At 40.9% G+C, this 14,466-nt stretch overlaps 1 protein-coding gene across 1 annotated transcript in view; it reads left to right on the top strand.

Annotated features, from left to right (window-relative positions):
• The window catches only part of PGLYRP4 (peptidoglycan recognition protein 4), a 47,213-nt gene extending 35,608 nt beyond the window's left edge, over positions 1-11,605 (top strand). The window contains exon 8 of the mRNA XM_053591770.1: positions 11,052-11,605. Within this exon, the coding sequence (XP_053447745.1) occupies positions 11,052-11,183 (132 nt within the window). The 3' untranslated portion in view covers positions 11,184-11,605. The remainder of the gene's footprint in view (positions 1-11,051) is intronic.
• Positions 11,606-14,466: the final 2,861 nt, after the last annotated feature.

Below are 14,466 nucleotides of genomic sequence, written 5' to 3'. Positions count from 1 at the left end.
ATTCAACAGAAGATTGTTTAATTTCCGTGCCTTTGGGTGGGGTCGAGTATTTTTGTTAGAGTTGAGTTCCACCTTTAGTGCCTTATGGTCTGAGAAGATACAAGGTAAAATTTCAATTCTTTTGATTCTGTTGATATTTGTTTTGTGTCCCAGTATATGATCAATTTTGGAGAATGTTCCATGGGGTGATGAGAAGAATGTATATTCTTTGTCTTTGGGGTGGAGTGTTCTATATGCGTCTATCAAGCATAGTTGGTCTAAGGTCTCATTTAAATCTCTTATATCTTTGTTTAATTTCTGTTTAGAGGATCTGTCCATCTCTGTAAGAGGAGTGTTAAATTCCCCTGTTATGATGGTATTATCAGATATCATATTGCTCAGACTGAGTAAGGTCTGCTTCAAGAATCTGGGAGCATTTAAATTGGGTGCATAAATATTTAGAATTGAAATGTCTTCTTGTTGTAGTTTTCCCTTGACCAATATAAAGTGACCATCTTTGTCTTTTTTGACTTTAGTTGCTTTAAATCCACATGTATCTGAAAATAAGATTGCAACTCCTCTTTTCTTCTGAATTCCATTTGCCTGAAAAATTGTCTTCCAACCCTTGACTCGGAGCTTTAATTTGTCTTTTGAAGCCAGGTGTGTTTCTTGCAGACAGCAAATGGATGGCTTGTGTTTTTTAATCCAGTCAGCCAATCTATGTCTCTTCAGTGGGGAATTCAAGCCATTAACATTTATGGAGATAATTGAAAAGTGTGGTAGTATTCTATTCGTCTTATTTGGTGAGAGTCCATTGCTTAGTTTTATCTTTTGCATCAGTGTGGAGGTTAGGTTCTGTCCTTTGATTTCTGAGTTCTTACTTTGCTGCTGATCCATTGTGGTGGTCAGTGTGCAGAACAGGTTGAAGTATTTCCTGTAGAGCTGGTCTTGTTGTGGCGAATTTCCTCAATGTTTGTATATCCGTAAATGATTTGATTTCTCCGTCAATTTTGAAGCTTAGCTTAGCAGGGTACAGAATTGTGGGCTGGAAATTGTTCTGTTTAAGTAGATTAAAGGTAGATGACCATTGTCTTCTTGCTTGGAAAGTTTCATTAGAGAAGTCTGCGGTCACTCTGATGGATTTGCCCCTGTCGGTCAACTGGCGCTTACTCCTGGCAGCTTGCAGAATCTTTTCTTTTGTCTTGACTTTGGACAGGTTCATCACAATGTGTCTTGGAGAAGCTCGGTTAGAGTTGAGGCGACCTGGGGTCCGATATCCCTCTGAAAGCAGTGTGTCAGAATCTTTGGTGATGTTTGGGAAATTTTCTTTTATAATATTCTCTAGTATGGCTTCCATTCCTCTGGGGCATTCTTCTTCCCCTTCTGGAATTCCTATAACTTGTATGTTGGAACGCTTCATAAAGTCCCATAATTCTGACAGTGAACGTTCTGCTTTCTCTCTCTTCTTTTCTGCCTCTTTTACTATCTGAGTTATCTCAAAAACTTTGTCTTCTACCTCTGAAATTCTTTCTTCTGCATGGTCTAACCTGTTGCTGATACTTTCCGTTGCACCTTTAAGTTCCCTGATTGACTGTTTCATTTCCTTCAGCTCTGCTATATCCTTTTTATATTCTTCATATCATTCATCTCTGATTTGATTCTGTTTTTGGATTTCCTTTTTGTTATTTTCCACTTTATTAGCAGTTTCCTTCATTGTTTCCATCATTTCTTTCATTGTTTTCAACATGTGTATTCTAAATTCCCTTTCTGTCATTCCTAACATTTCTGTATAGGTAGAATCCTCTGCAGTAGCTACCTCATGGTCCCTTGGCGGGGTTGTTCTGGACTGGTTCTTCATGTTGCCTGGAGTTTTCTGCTGATTCTTCCTCATGAGTGATTTCTTTTATCTGTTTCCTTTCCCTAATTTTCCTTTCACTTCCTCTTGCTCTTTAAGTTCTTGTGCCTGTGGAAGTTGTGAGCGGGTTTAGACGGATTGAACACACGCGACCACTTGCCGGTTTTCCACTGTTTTAGTCCTCCTCTTGGGGTCCAGAAGTCTCTCGGTGACTCCCTGTATCCTCATAGGAGTGATGATAGGCAGTTCCCACCAGCCAGAGATGCCTGGAATCCTATCTCCCCAGACTCACGGTGCCCAGATGCAAGGAAGCTGTTACTCGGCTGCCATGTTGCCAACAATCCCCTCAAGAAGTGTATTCTAAATTCCCTTTCTGTGATTTCTAACTTTTCTGTATAGGTGGAATCCTCTGCAGTAGCTACCTCATGGTCCCTTGGCGGGGTTGTTCTGGACTGGTTCTTCATGTTGCCTGGAGTTTTCTGCTGATTCTTCCTCATGAGTGATTTCTTTTATCTGTTTCCTTGCCCTAATTTTCCTTTCACTTCCTCTTGCTCTTTAAGTTCTCATGCCTGTGGACTAAGGGTTACAGGACCAGAAGGGTCAGAAGGTTGAAGAGCAAAATGGTATGAAAGAAGGGAGGACCGAGTGATAAGAAAAAGAAAAAAATAGAAATATGAGAGGGGGTGGGTAAAAGGAATTTTGACAAAAAGAAGAGAGGCACAGAAAGAGGGAGACAGAGCAATATAGGTGTACAGTAGGGTACTTTGATAGAACCTTAAAAAAAAAAAACACCTTCTGGGAGTGCCCAGTTGGGTGGTTCCCTTGAGGTCAGCAACTCTTTGCTAACCTGATCAGACACAGTACCCCACCTCCACCAACTAGAGAGGAAAGACAAAAATGCTATAATTCAACCCAAAAGAAGCAAATAGAAAACTTTACAGGATAAAATTGGCTGGAAATACCAAATAATAGTGGTAGAAGCACTAACAAAAATGAAGTTCTAATTATTGGAATAGGCAGCAATGGGAAATTATAATTAAACTAGAAAAATTGAGAAAGAAAAAGGATCTGTATGGAAAAGGTTGAACTTAAAAAACAAAACAAAAATCAACAACATCAAAATAAACAAAAAAAACAACCAAACCTAAAAAAAGAAAAAGAAAACACAACCAAAAACAAAGCAATATGTACATGTTATTGAATATTGTCTGGGCAACACGTGGTCTTCTGGGGTATGAGATGTTGATTACAGTTCTGATACGACTGGAGGCTGCTAGTTTCCCAAACCCCAGCAGGTAGACACCCTAAATCTCTCTTCAGCCCACTTAAAAGGCACTTTGAACTTGTTCACTTGCTGAGCAGAAGCTTTCCCAGGGGAAGTGCTTTTTGCTGGAATCACTGCTGAAGTGGCTATCCACTTACCCTGTGTGCCAAAAGTGGTCTCCCTCTGCCCCCAAGGGTTAGGGCTGCAAGGCGGCTCAGACCTCGCCCTTAGGCTACTAGGTCGCTGGGTTACCAGCTCCCACCCACTTCTAGCTCTGCAACCCTGAGGGCGGAGCTTGCCGGGGCAGATCGCGCAGAATGGCTGCCTGTGATCCAGAGCCAAACACTTTTAGCTCCGTCTGGCTCGGCGGCTCAGACTGGGGCCCTAGACAACGGCCAAAGTTCTCTGCACTCCCGCTCAGGCTCTCCCTAAGGCAGTTCAGCTGAGTGCCAAGTCCAAAGACACCAAAACAGTTCACAGGTAAGGCCTTTCTGGTTTGCAGTCTCGCTGCTACTGAACTTACAGTTGTGGGCGGGTTTAGATGGATTGAACACACGTGACCACTTGCCGGTTTTCCACTGTTTTAGTCCTCCTCTTGGGGTCCAGAAGTCTCTCGCTGACTCCCTGTATCCTCTCAGGGGTGATGATAGGCAGATCCCACCAGCCAGAGATGCCTGGAGTCCTATCTCCCCAGACTCACGGTGCCCAGATGCAAGGAAACTGTTACTTGGCTGCCATCTTGCTCCGCCTCTTGGTGATTTTCTTCTTAATATCATCTGTAACCCATCTATCCTTCAGCATAAGGTTGTTTTTTTTTTAACGTATTTTTATTTTTTTCTTCCATTTTTTTTTTTTATTAAATCATAGCTGTTTACATAGGTATGATGATGGGGCATCATACACTAGCTTCATAGACCGTTTGACATATTTTCGTCACAATTGTTAACATAGCCTTCCTGGCATTTTCTTAGTTATTGTGCTAAGACATTTACATTCCACATTTACTAAGTTTCACATACACCCTTGTAAGATGCACTGCAGGTGTAATCCCACCAATCCCCCTCCCTCTACCCCCCCTCCCTTTCCCCTTCCCCCTATTCTTAGGTTATAACTGGGTTATAGCTTTCATGTGAAAGCCCTAAATTAGTTTCATGGTAGGGCTGAGTACATTGGGTACTTTTTCTTCCATTCTTGAGATACTTTACTAAGAAGAATATGTTCTAGCTCCATCCATGTAAACATGAAAGAGGTAAGGTCTCCATTTTTCTTTAAGGCTGCATAATATTCCATGGTGTACATATACCACAATTTATTAATCCATTCGTGGATCGATGGGCACTTGGGCTTTTTCCATGACTTAGCAATTATGAATAGGGCTGCAATAAACATTCTGATACAAATATCTTTGTTATGATGTGATTTTTCGTCCTCTGGGTATATGCCCAGTAGAGGAATTGCATAATTGAATGGCAGCTCTATTTTTAGATCTCTAAGTGTTTTCTGTATATCTTTCCGAAAGGAATGTATTTATTTGCATTCCCAACATCAGTGTAGAAGTGATCCCTTTTTTCCACATCCACACCAACATCTCTGGTTTGGAGATTTTGTGATATAGGCTAGTCTCACTGGAGTTAGATGATATCTCAAAGTAGTTTTGATTTGCATTTCTCTGATGATTAAAGATGATGAGCATTTTTTCATATGTCTGAAGGCTGCGTGCCTGTCTTCTTCAGAGAAGTTTCTCTTCAAATCCCTTGCCCAGCTTGCGTTGGGATTCCTTGTTCTTTTCTTGCTAATGCGTTTGAGTTCTCTGTGGATTCTGGTTATTAAACCTTTGTCAGAGATATACCCTGCAAATATCTTCTCCCATTCTGAGGGCTGCTTGCTTGCTTTACTTACTGTGTTCTTGGCTGTGCAGAAGCTTTTTAGTTTGATCAAGTCCCAGTAGTGTATTTTTGAATCTGCTTCAATTGCTCGGAGTCCTCCTTATAAAATACTCACCCAGACTGATTTCTTCACGGGTTTTCCCTGCACTCTCCTCTAGAATTTTTATAGTTTCATGTCTTAAGTTTAAATCTTTAATCCAGTGAGAGTCTATCTTAGTTAATGGTGAAAGGTGTGGGTCAAGTTTCAGTCTTCTGCAGGTTGCCAGCCAGTTCACCCAGCACCATTTGTTAAATAGGGAATCTTTTCTCCACTGAAAATTTTTAATTGGCTTGTCAAAGATTAAATAACGGTAAGTAGCTGGATTCATCTCTTGGTTCTCTATTCAGTTCCAGACATCTACTTCTCTGTCTTTGTGCCAATACCGTGCTGTTTTGATCACTATCGATTTGTAGTGAAGTCTGAGGTCTGGTAGCATGATTCCTCCTGCTTTGTTTTTATTTCTGAATAATGTCATGGCTATTCAAGTTTTTTTCTGATTCCATATAAAACGAAGTATTGTTTTTTGAAGATCATTTTTTTAAATTTAATTTTATTTATTTATTTATTTATTAAATCATAACTCTATACATTGATATGATCATGGGGCATCATACACTCGCTTCATAGACCATTTGACACATTTTTATCACAATGGTTAACATAGCCTTTCCGGCGTTATCTCAGTTACTGTGCCAAAATCTTTACATTCTACATCTACCAAGTTTCGCAAATACCCCTGTAAGATGCACCACAGGTGTGATCCCACCGATCCCCCTCCCTCTACCCACTCCCCCCTTTCCCACTTCCCCCTATTGTTAAGTTGTAACTGGGTTATAGCTTTCATGTGAGAGCCCCAAATTAGTTTCATAGTAGGGCTGAGTACATTGGGTACTTTTTCTTCCATTCTTGAGATACTTCACAAAGAAGAATATGTTCCAGCTCCATCCATGTAAACATGAAAGAGGTAAAGTCTCCATCCTTCTTAAAGGCTGCATAGTATTCCATAGTATACATATACCACAATTTATTAATCCATTCATGGATCGATGGGCATTTGGGCTTTTTCCATGACTTAGCAATTAGGAATAGGGCTGCAATAAACATTCTGGCACAAATATCTTTGTTATGTTGTGATTTTTGGTCTTCTGGGTATATGCCCAGCAGAGGAATTACAGGATTGAATGGCAGATCTATTTTTAGATCTCTGAGTGTTCTCCATATATCTTTCCAAAAGGAATGTATTAATTTGCATTCCCACAAGCAGTGCAGAAGTGTTCCCTTTTCTCCGCAACCACGCCAACATCTCTGGTCTTGAGATTTTGTGATATAGGCTAGTCTCATTGGAGTTAGATGATATCTCAAAGTAGTTTTGATTTGCATTTCTCTGATGATTAAAGATGATGAGCATTTTTTCATATGTCTGAAGGCCGTGTGCCTGTCTTCTTCAGAGAAGTTTCTCTTCAAATCCCTTGCCCAGCCTGCGATGGGATCCCTTGTTTTTTTCTTGCTGATGCATTTGAGTTCTCTGTGGGTTCTGGTTATTAAACCTTTGTCAGAGATATACCCTGCAAATATCTTCTCCCATTCTGAGGGCTGTCTGCTTGCTTTGCTTACTGTGTTCTTAGCTGTGCAGAAGCTTTTTAGTTTGATCAAGTCCCAGTAGTGTATTTTTGAAGCTGCTTCAATTGCCCGGGGGGTTCTCCTCATGAAATACTCACCCAGACCAATTTCTTCAAGGGTTTTCCCTGCATTCTCCTCTAGTATTTTTATAGTTTCATGTTTTAAGTTTAAATCTTTAATCCAATGAGAGTCTATCTTAGTTAATGGTGAAAGGTGTGGGTCCAATTTCAGTCTTCTGCAGGTTGCCAGCCAGTTCACCCAGCACCATTTGTTAAATAGGGAATCTTTTCCCCACTGAAAGTTTTTAATTGACTTGTCAAAGATTAAATAACTGTAAGTAGCTGGATTCATCTCTTGGTTCTCTATTCAGTTCCAGACATCTACTTCTCTGTCTTTGTGCCAATACCGTGCTGTTTTGATCACTATCGATTTGTAGTGAAGTCTGAGGTCTGGTAGCATGATTCCTCCTGCTTTGTTTTTATTTCTGAGTAATGTCTTGGCTATTCAAGTTTTTTTCTGATTCCATATAAAACGAAGTATTGTTTTTTGAAGATCTTTAAAGTATGACAGTGGAGCTTTAATAGGCATTGCGTTGAAATTATATATTGTTTTGGGTAGTATGGACATTTTAACGAAATTGATTCTTCCAAGCCATGAGCATGGTATGTTTTTCCATTTGTTGACATTTTCAGCTATTTCTTTTCTTAGAGGTTCATAGTTCTCTTTTTAGAGATCTTTCACATCCTTTGTTAGATAAATTCCCAAATATTTCATCTTCTTTTGCACTACTGTGAATGGGATAGAGTCCTTAAGTGTTTTTTCAACTTGATTATTATTGGTATATATAAGGGCTACTGATTTATGAGTGTTCATTTTGTAACTTGAGTTGCTGCTGTATTCATTGATCACTTCTAAGAGTTTTGTAGTACAGTCCCTCGTGTTTTCCAGATGCACAATCTTATCATCTGCAAAGAGCGAAAGTTTGATCTCTTCTGACCCTATATGGACACCCTTGATCACCTTTTCTTCCCTAATTGCAGTGGCTAATACTTCCATTACAATGTTAAAAAGCAATGGGGACAAAGGGCAGCCTTGACTAGTTCCTGATCTGAGTGGAAATGATTCCAATTTAACTCCATTCAATATGATATTGGCTGTGGGTTTGCTGTAGAGGGCCTCTATAAGTTTAAGAAATGTCCCTTCTATACCAATTTTCTTAAGTGTTCTGATCATGAAGGGATGTTGGATATTATCAAAAGCTTTTTCTGCATCGATTGAGAGAATCATATGATCTTTGTTTTTTAATTTGTTTATGTGCTGGATTACATTTATAGATTTACTTATATTGAACCAGCCTTGAGACCCTGGGATAAAACTGACTTGGTCATGATGTATAATTTGTTTAATGTGTTGCTGGATTCTGTTTGTTTGGATCTTGTTGAATATTTTTGCATCTATTTTCATTAGTGATATTGGTCTATATATTTTTTTCTTGTTGGGTCTTTTCTTGGTTTGGGTATCAGAGTGATGTTTGCTTCATAGAATGTGTTGGGTAGTCTTCCTTCTTTTTCTACCTTTTGGAACAGGTTGAGTAATATAGGTACTAATTCCTTTTAAAGATTTGGTAGAATTCTGACGTGAAACCTTCTGGTCCTGGGCTTTTCTTTTTAGGGAAGTTTTGTATGGTTGATGCTATTTCCGAACTTGATATGGGTCTGTTCAGCATTTCCACTTGATCTGGCTAAGTCTTGGAAGGTGACGTGCTTCCAAGTATCGGTCAATTTCCTTCAGATTTTCATATTTCTGAGAATAAAGTTTCTTGTAATATTCATTAAGGATTTTTTTGATTTCTGAGGAGTCTGTTGTTATTTTATCTTTGTTGTTTCTGATTGACGAAAGTAGACATTTTCCTTTTTTTTTTTTTTCTGATTATTTTGGCCAAAGGTTTATCTATTTTATTGACCTTTTCAAAAAACCAGCTTTTTGATTTATTGTTCTGTTGTATTTTTCTTTTGTTTTCAATTTCATTTAATTCTGCTCTAATTTTGGTCATTTCTTTTCTTCTACTGGGTTTAGGGTTGGAATGTTCTTCCTTTTCCATTTGCTTGAGTTTCCCATTAAGTTGTTAAGTTCCTCTCTTTCTGTTCTCTTGAGGAAGGCTTGCAGTGCTATAAATTTTCCTCTTAGAACTGCCTTTGCAGTGTCCCAGAGGTTTTGATAGTTCGTGTCTTCATTGTCGTTTTGTTCCAAAAATTTGTTAATTTCTTTCTTAATCTCATCTCTGACCCAGCTATCATACAGCATAAGGTTATTTAACTTCCATTTTTTTTTTTTTTTTTTAGCCATTTTGGCCGGGGCTGCATTTGAACCCACCACCTGTGGCATATTCGGCAGGTGCCCCTTCTTTGAGCCACAGGCACCTCCCTAACTTTCATGTTTTTGTATGAGTACGCAGATTCCTGTTGTTACTCAGGTCAAGTTTTAGTCCATGTTGGTCTGAGATGATGCAAGGAATAATTTCTATTCCTTTAAATTTAGTAAGGTTGGACTTGTGACCTAAAATGTGATTGATTTTTGAGTAGGCTCCATGGACTGATGAGAAGTATGTGTATTCAGTTATGTGTATTCAGTTTTGTTGAGATGAAATGTTCAGTAGATGTCTGCTAAATCCAGATATTGGATGGTTAGATTTAAATCTAAAATTTCTTTGCTCAGCTTCTTATTGGAGCATCTATCCAACACTTGCAAAAGAGTGTTGAAATCTCTGACTATTATGGAACTGGAGTAAATCAAGTTGCTTATGTCAGTTCGAGTTTCTCTTATAAATTGACGTGCATTCTGGTTGGGTGCATAGATATTAATAATTGAGATCTCATCATATTGAGTATTACCCTAAACAAATATGAAGTGACCATTCTTGTCCTTTCTTACTTTTGTTGGTTTAAAGCCTATTGTATCTGCAAATAAAATTCCGACACCTGCTTTTTTCTGATTACCATCTGCCTGAAATATGGATGACCATCCTTTCACCCTGAGTCTGTATTTGTCTTTTCAGTTAAGATGTGACTCTTGTATGCATCAAATATCTAGCCTGAGTTTTTGTATCCAGTCAGCGAACCTATGCCTCTTTAGAGGACAGTTTAGGCCATTCACATTGATGGAGAATATTGATAAGTCTGGTGAAATTTTGGGTATCGAGTTTTTCAAAGGTCCAGTGGGCATTTTTAATCCTTTCGCCAGTGTGGAAGTTGGAGTTTGATCCGACGTTTCTTAGTGATTTACTTTTGTGTTATAGGATTGGGTTGGTCATTGTGGGGGATAGGTCTGAGAATATTCTGAAGGGCTGGTTTGGGTATGGCAAATGTCTTCAACATATGAATGTCATTAAAGTATTTAAGTTCTCCATCAGAAATGAAACTCAGTTTAGCTGGATACAAGATCCTGGGTTGAAAGTTATTTTGCTTTAGGAGATTAAAAGTCGATGACCACCCTCTTCTGGCTTGAAAATTTTCAGCAGAGAGATCTGCAGTCATTCTAATCTTCTTCTCTTTGTATGTAATTGCATTCTTTCACCTCAGAGCTTTGAGATTTTTCTTCTTCATATTAACTTTAGTGATGTTAATTGTGATATGCCTGGGGGATGTCTTATTGGGGTTGAGTCATGCTGGGGTTCTGAAGCTGTCTGCTATCTGAATTTCAGAATCTCTAGACATGTCTGGAAAATTCTCTTTCATAATTTCATGCAGAAGGGCCTCTGTGCCCATCGAGGTCACTTCATAGGTTTCAGGAATTCAAATTATTTGTATATTAGCCTTCTTCGAATTATCCCAGAGCTCTCTGAGAGAATGATCCGTTTTTGCTCTCCATTTCTCTTCCTCTTTGACAGTTTGAGAGCGTTCAAAGGCTTTATCTTTGATGTCAGAAATCCTTTCTTCTGCTTGCTCCATTCTGTTGCTGAGGGATTCTACTGTACTTTTCATATCTTTGAGGGCTGCAAATTCTTTCTTCAGTGTGTCTAAGTCTTTGGTGTTTTTGTCTTTAAATTCATTAAATTCTTGAGACAACTTTTGAATTTCTCCTCAAATTCTTAGTTCCACTTTATTAATCTTGTCTGCCATCCAAATTCTGAATTCAATTTCTGACATCTCAGCCAGTTGTTTATGAATGGGATCTTCAATTTCATCTGCCATATCTTTCCTTCGGGGGGGTTGATCTATTCTGGTTATTCATGTTACCAGAATTTTTCCGCCGATTCTGCCCCATAGTTGTTTTACTCCCTTTGATTTTTCCTCTGGGGTTTTGTTGAGGGCCTGAACATTGTTGTGGCCTGAGAAACTGGGGCTCTGTCTGGTCTGGTGGGTCTAAGTTGTTTTGTCTTGTTTTCAGCTGGTTTCTGTTTGACTGTAGGTTTATTTACTGTGGGTTGAAGTCTCAGCTATGGAGAAAAACCAGCAATTAAGTCATCCTGCCTACCTCGGGCACCAACTGGAAAAGGAAAATCAAACCTTCCTACAACCGCACGCCCAGGACACCACCTGAAAAGTCCTCAGTCTATTGGTTCAGTTCAAAAGGTCCAAATCGATTATCTCAGTCGGCACCTGTCTCAGGTGGGAGAATTTAAGAGGTCTCTGGGAGCTGGGTCACAGGGGTCTGGTGACTACTCTGATATGTCTTACTCCAGTGCTGCATGGAGTCAGGAGGAGCCACCTAGCAAATAGATCAGTCTGGGAAGGTTGATGCCTCCTTCCCTACCTTGCCCCTTTGTCAGACCCAGTCACTGATATCACTGCAGATGGCTGACCCAGTTGCCTGTAGTGAGCAGATACTCCAGGGGTTTGCACCTGCCTGAATTGCAAGGAATTCTGCCTGGCCTCTGCACTCGCCTCTATCTAGCAGGAGGAGGTGAGGTCTGACATCCTCCAGTGCTTGATGAAGGTTGGGAGGCGTTCACTCAGGCTCAGCCCCACCCCTGATTGATGTTACTGACAGAACATAACAGACCATAACAGAATAGAACACAACAACTATGTGGGATTCTGTCTCTGTTCCTGCTAAAATTGCCTGCAGAAGATAAGCTGTTCTGAGTTCCAACCTCTTTGCTGCTTATGGTTTGTTTTCGGTTAGCTCTCTGAGTCGGCCCCACCCTGGAAGTTTCCCGGTTTGTGAGTAGCCTCGGGCAAATCCTTTACTCATGGGTGGCCTCCTCTGGTTGCCCAGGGAGACAGGGGGTGTGTCTTCAGAATATCCAGGAGTGAGGCATTTTGCTATTAAAAAAGAATGGCTGTTGATCTGCCTCTGGGAACCGCAGCTCTGGTGTGGCTCACACCCAGCTGACCCCTCTCTCCTCGCTCCTGCACCCAGAGTCAGCACTGACCAGCCGCAGTTTAGGCTTTATCCACACCTCTTGAGAGATCACCCAAAAGTCCGGACTCCTGGGGGACAGGTCTCCAGATCCAAGAGTGAGGGCGAAGGAGGGCGAGGGCAAAGGAGAGTGCTGGAAGCCCAGAGCTGCAGGTAGTGAGCACACACAGTTCCACACAGTCCTATGCCTGGTCACTCCACTGCCAGAAGACAGCCTCTGCTCCGCGTCCCAGGGAACCACCGGTCTGGAGTGGTTGCCTTCCAGACGACCGTCCTATCCTCGCTCCTGTGCCCCAGAGTCAGCACAGCTCAGGTGCTGTCCACATCCCATGAGAAATCACCCATGAATCTGGACTCCTGGAAGACAGGCCCCCAGACCCCAGAATGATAGTGGAGGGGTGCACTGGGAGCTCAGTGTTGTGAGTGGGGAAGATACACATTTTCACTCAGTTTTATGCCTGGCAGCATTGCTGCCCAAGAAGAGCGGTTGTAACACACTTCGGGGAAGGGCCACCCTGGCGTGGCTCCCCCTCAGCCAACTGCCCTCTCCTCGCTCCTGTACCCTAGGGTCAGCGCTGACCAGCTGCAGCTCGGGCACTGTCCACACCCCTTGAGAAATCACCCAAGAATCCGAACTCCTGGGGGACAGGCCCGCAGACATCTGTGTGAGTGAAGGGGGGTGCTGGGAGTTCAGGGTTGCAGGTAAAGGGTATTTACAGTTTTATACAGTTTTATGCCTGGTGGGAGGATGCCATGGCTCCCTAGTAGGGGAGGTAGGCCCAGTTTTTAGAAGGTCTCTCCCGTGGAGTGTAGTGGGAGGGCCTTTGATTTCTTCCCGTTTGTTTGTTTGTTTGTGGGGCTCTTGAGCTGGTCCTGTGGGGGAGGGGGGACTCCCGTCCACTTGGTGATGGATTTTGTACCTTTTGTTTGTATCCTTGTGGTTGCAGCTTACCTCAGCGGGGTTGATGTGCGTTCTTCAACCTTCTGTCTTGGTGCAGCTCAAATCCACCAGGTTTCTTGCTAAATTTTCGTCCCTTAATTCTCCTTCTGGATGGGAGCCTCTGGAAAGCTGGCTTCAGTCCGCCATCTTGTCTCAGGAGCCCCAGCATAAGGTTGTTTAGCTTCCATGTTTTGGTATGGGTTTGCAGGTTCCTGTTGTTATTGTGTTCAACTTTTATTCCATGATGGTCTTAGAAGATGCAAGGAATATTTTCTATTTTTAAAAATTTGCTGAGGTTAGATTTGTGGCCTAGGATCTGGTCGATTTTGGAGAATGTTCCATGGGCTGATGAGAAGAAAGTTTAATCAGTTTTTTTGGGATGAAATGTTCTGTAGATTTCTGTTAAGTCCGTATGTTGAATTGTTACATTTAAATCTAAAATTTCTTTCTTAGCTTCTTTTTGGAGGATCTATCCAGCACTGCTAAAGGGGTGTTAAAATGTCCAACTACTATGAAACTGGAGGAAATCAAGTTGCTCATGTCTGTTAGAGTTTCTGTTGTAAATTGAGGTGCATTCTGGTTGGGTGCATACATATTAATAATTGAAAAATCATCATAGTGAGTATTACCTTTAACAAATATGAAGTGTCCATTCTTATCCTTACTTATTTTGGTTGTTTTAAAGCCTATTGCGTCTGCAAATAGGATTGCAATGCCTGCTTTTTTCTGCTTTCTGTTTGCCTGGAGTATGGGTGACCACCCTTTCACCGTGAGTCTATATTTGTCTTTTAATGTAAGATGTGATTCTTTTTTTTAGAATTTTTTTTTTAATTGTTAAATCATAGCTGTGTTCATTAGTGCAATCAAGGGGTACAGTGTGCCGGTTTCATATACAATCTGAAATATTCTCATCAAACTGTTCAACGTAGCCTTCATGGCATTTTCTTAGTTACTGTATGTAGGCATTTGTATTCTGCATTTAGTAAGTTTCACCTGTACCCATTCTAAGATGCACTGTAGATGTGGCCCCACCCATTACGCTCCCTCCACCAAAACCTCCCGCCTCCCTTCCCCTTCCTTGGCCCTTTCCCCATAGTCTTGTGCTATAGTTGGGTTATAGCCTTCATGTGAAAGCTATAATTTAGCTTCATAGCAGAGCTGAGTACATAGGATGCTTTTTCTTCCATTCCTGAGATACTTTGCTAAGAAGAATATGTTCCAACTCCATCCATGTAAACATGAAAGAGGTAAAGTCTCCATCTTTCTTTAAGGCTGCATAATATTCCATGGTATACATGTACCACAATTTGCTAGTCCATTCGTGGGTCGATGGACACTTGGGCTTCTTCCATGACTTATGGATTATGAATTGGGCTGCAATAAACATTCTGGTATAGATGTCTTTGTTATATTGTGACTTTTGGTCTTTGGGGTATAAACCTAGTAAATGAATTATAGGATCGAATGGCAGGTCTATTTTTAGGTCTCTAAGTATTCTCCAAACATCCTTGCAGAAGGAAC

Source organism: Nycticebus coucang, chromosome 5 (genome assembly GCF_027406575.1).
Source record: "Nycticebus coucang isolate mNycCou1 chromosome 5, mNycCou1.pri, whole genome shotgun sequence".
NCBI lineage: Eukaryota > Metazoa > Chordata > Mammalia > Primates > Lorisidae > Nycticebus > Nycticebus coucang.
This window is presented reverse-complemented; position numbering and strand designations above follow the sequence as displayed.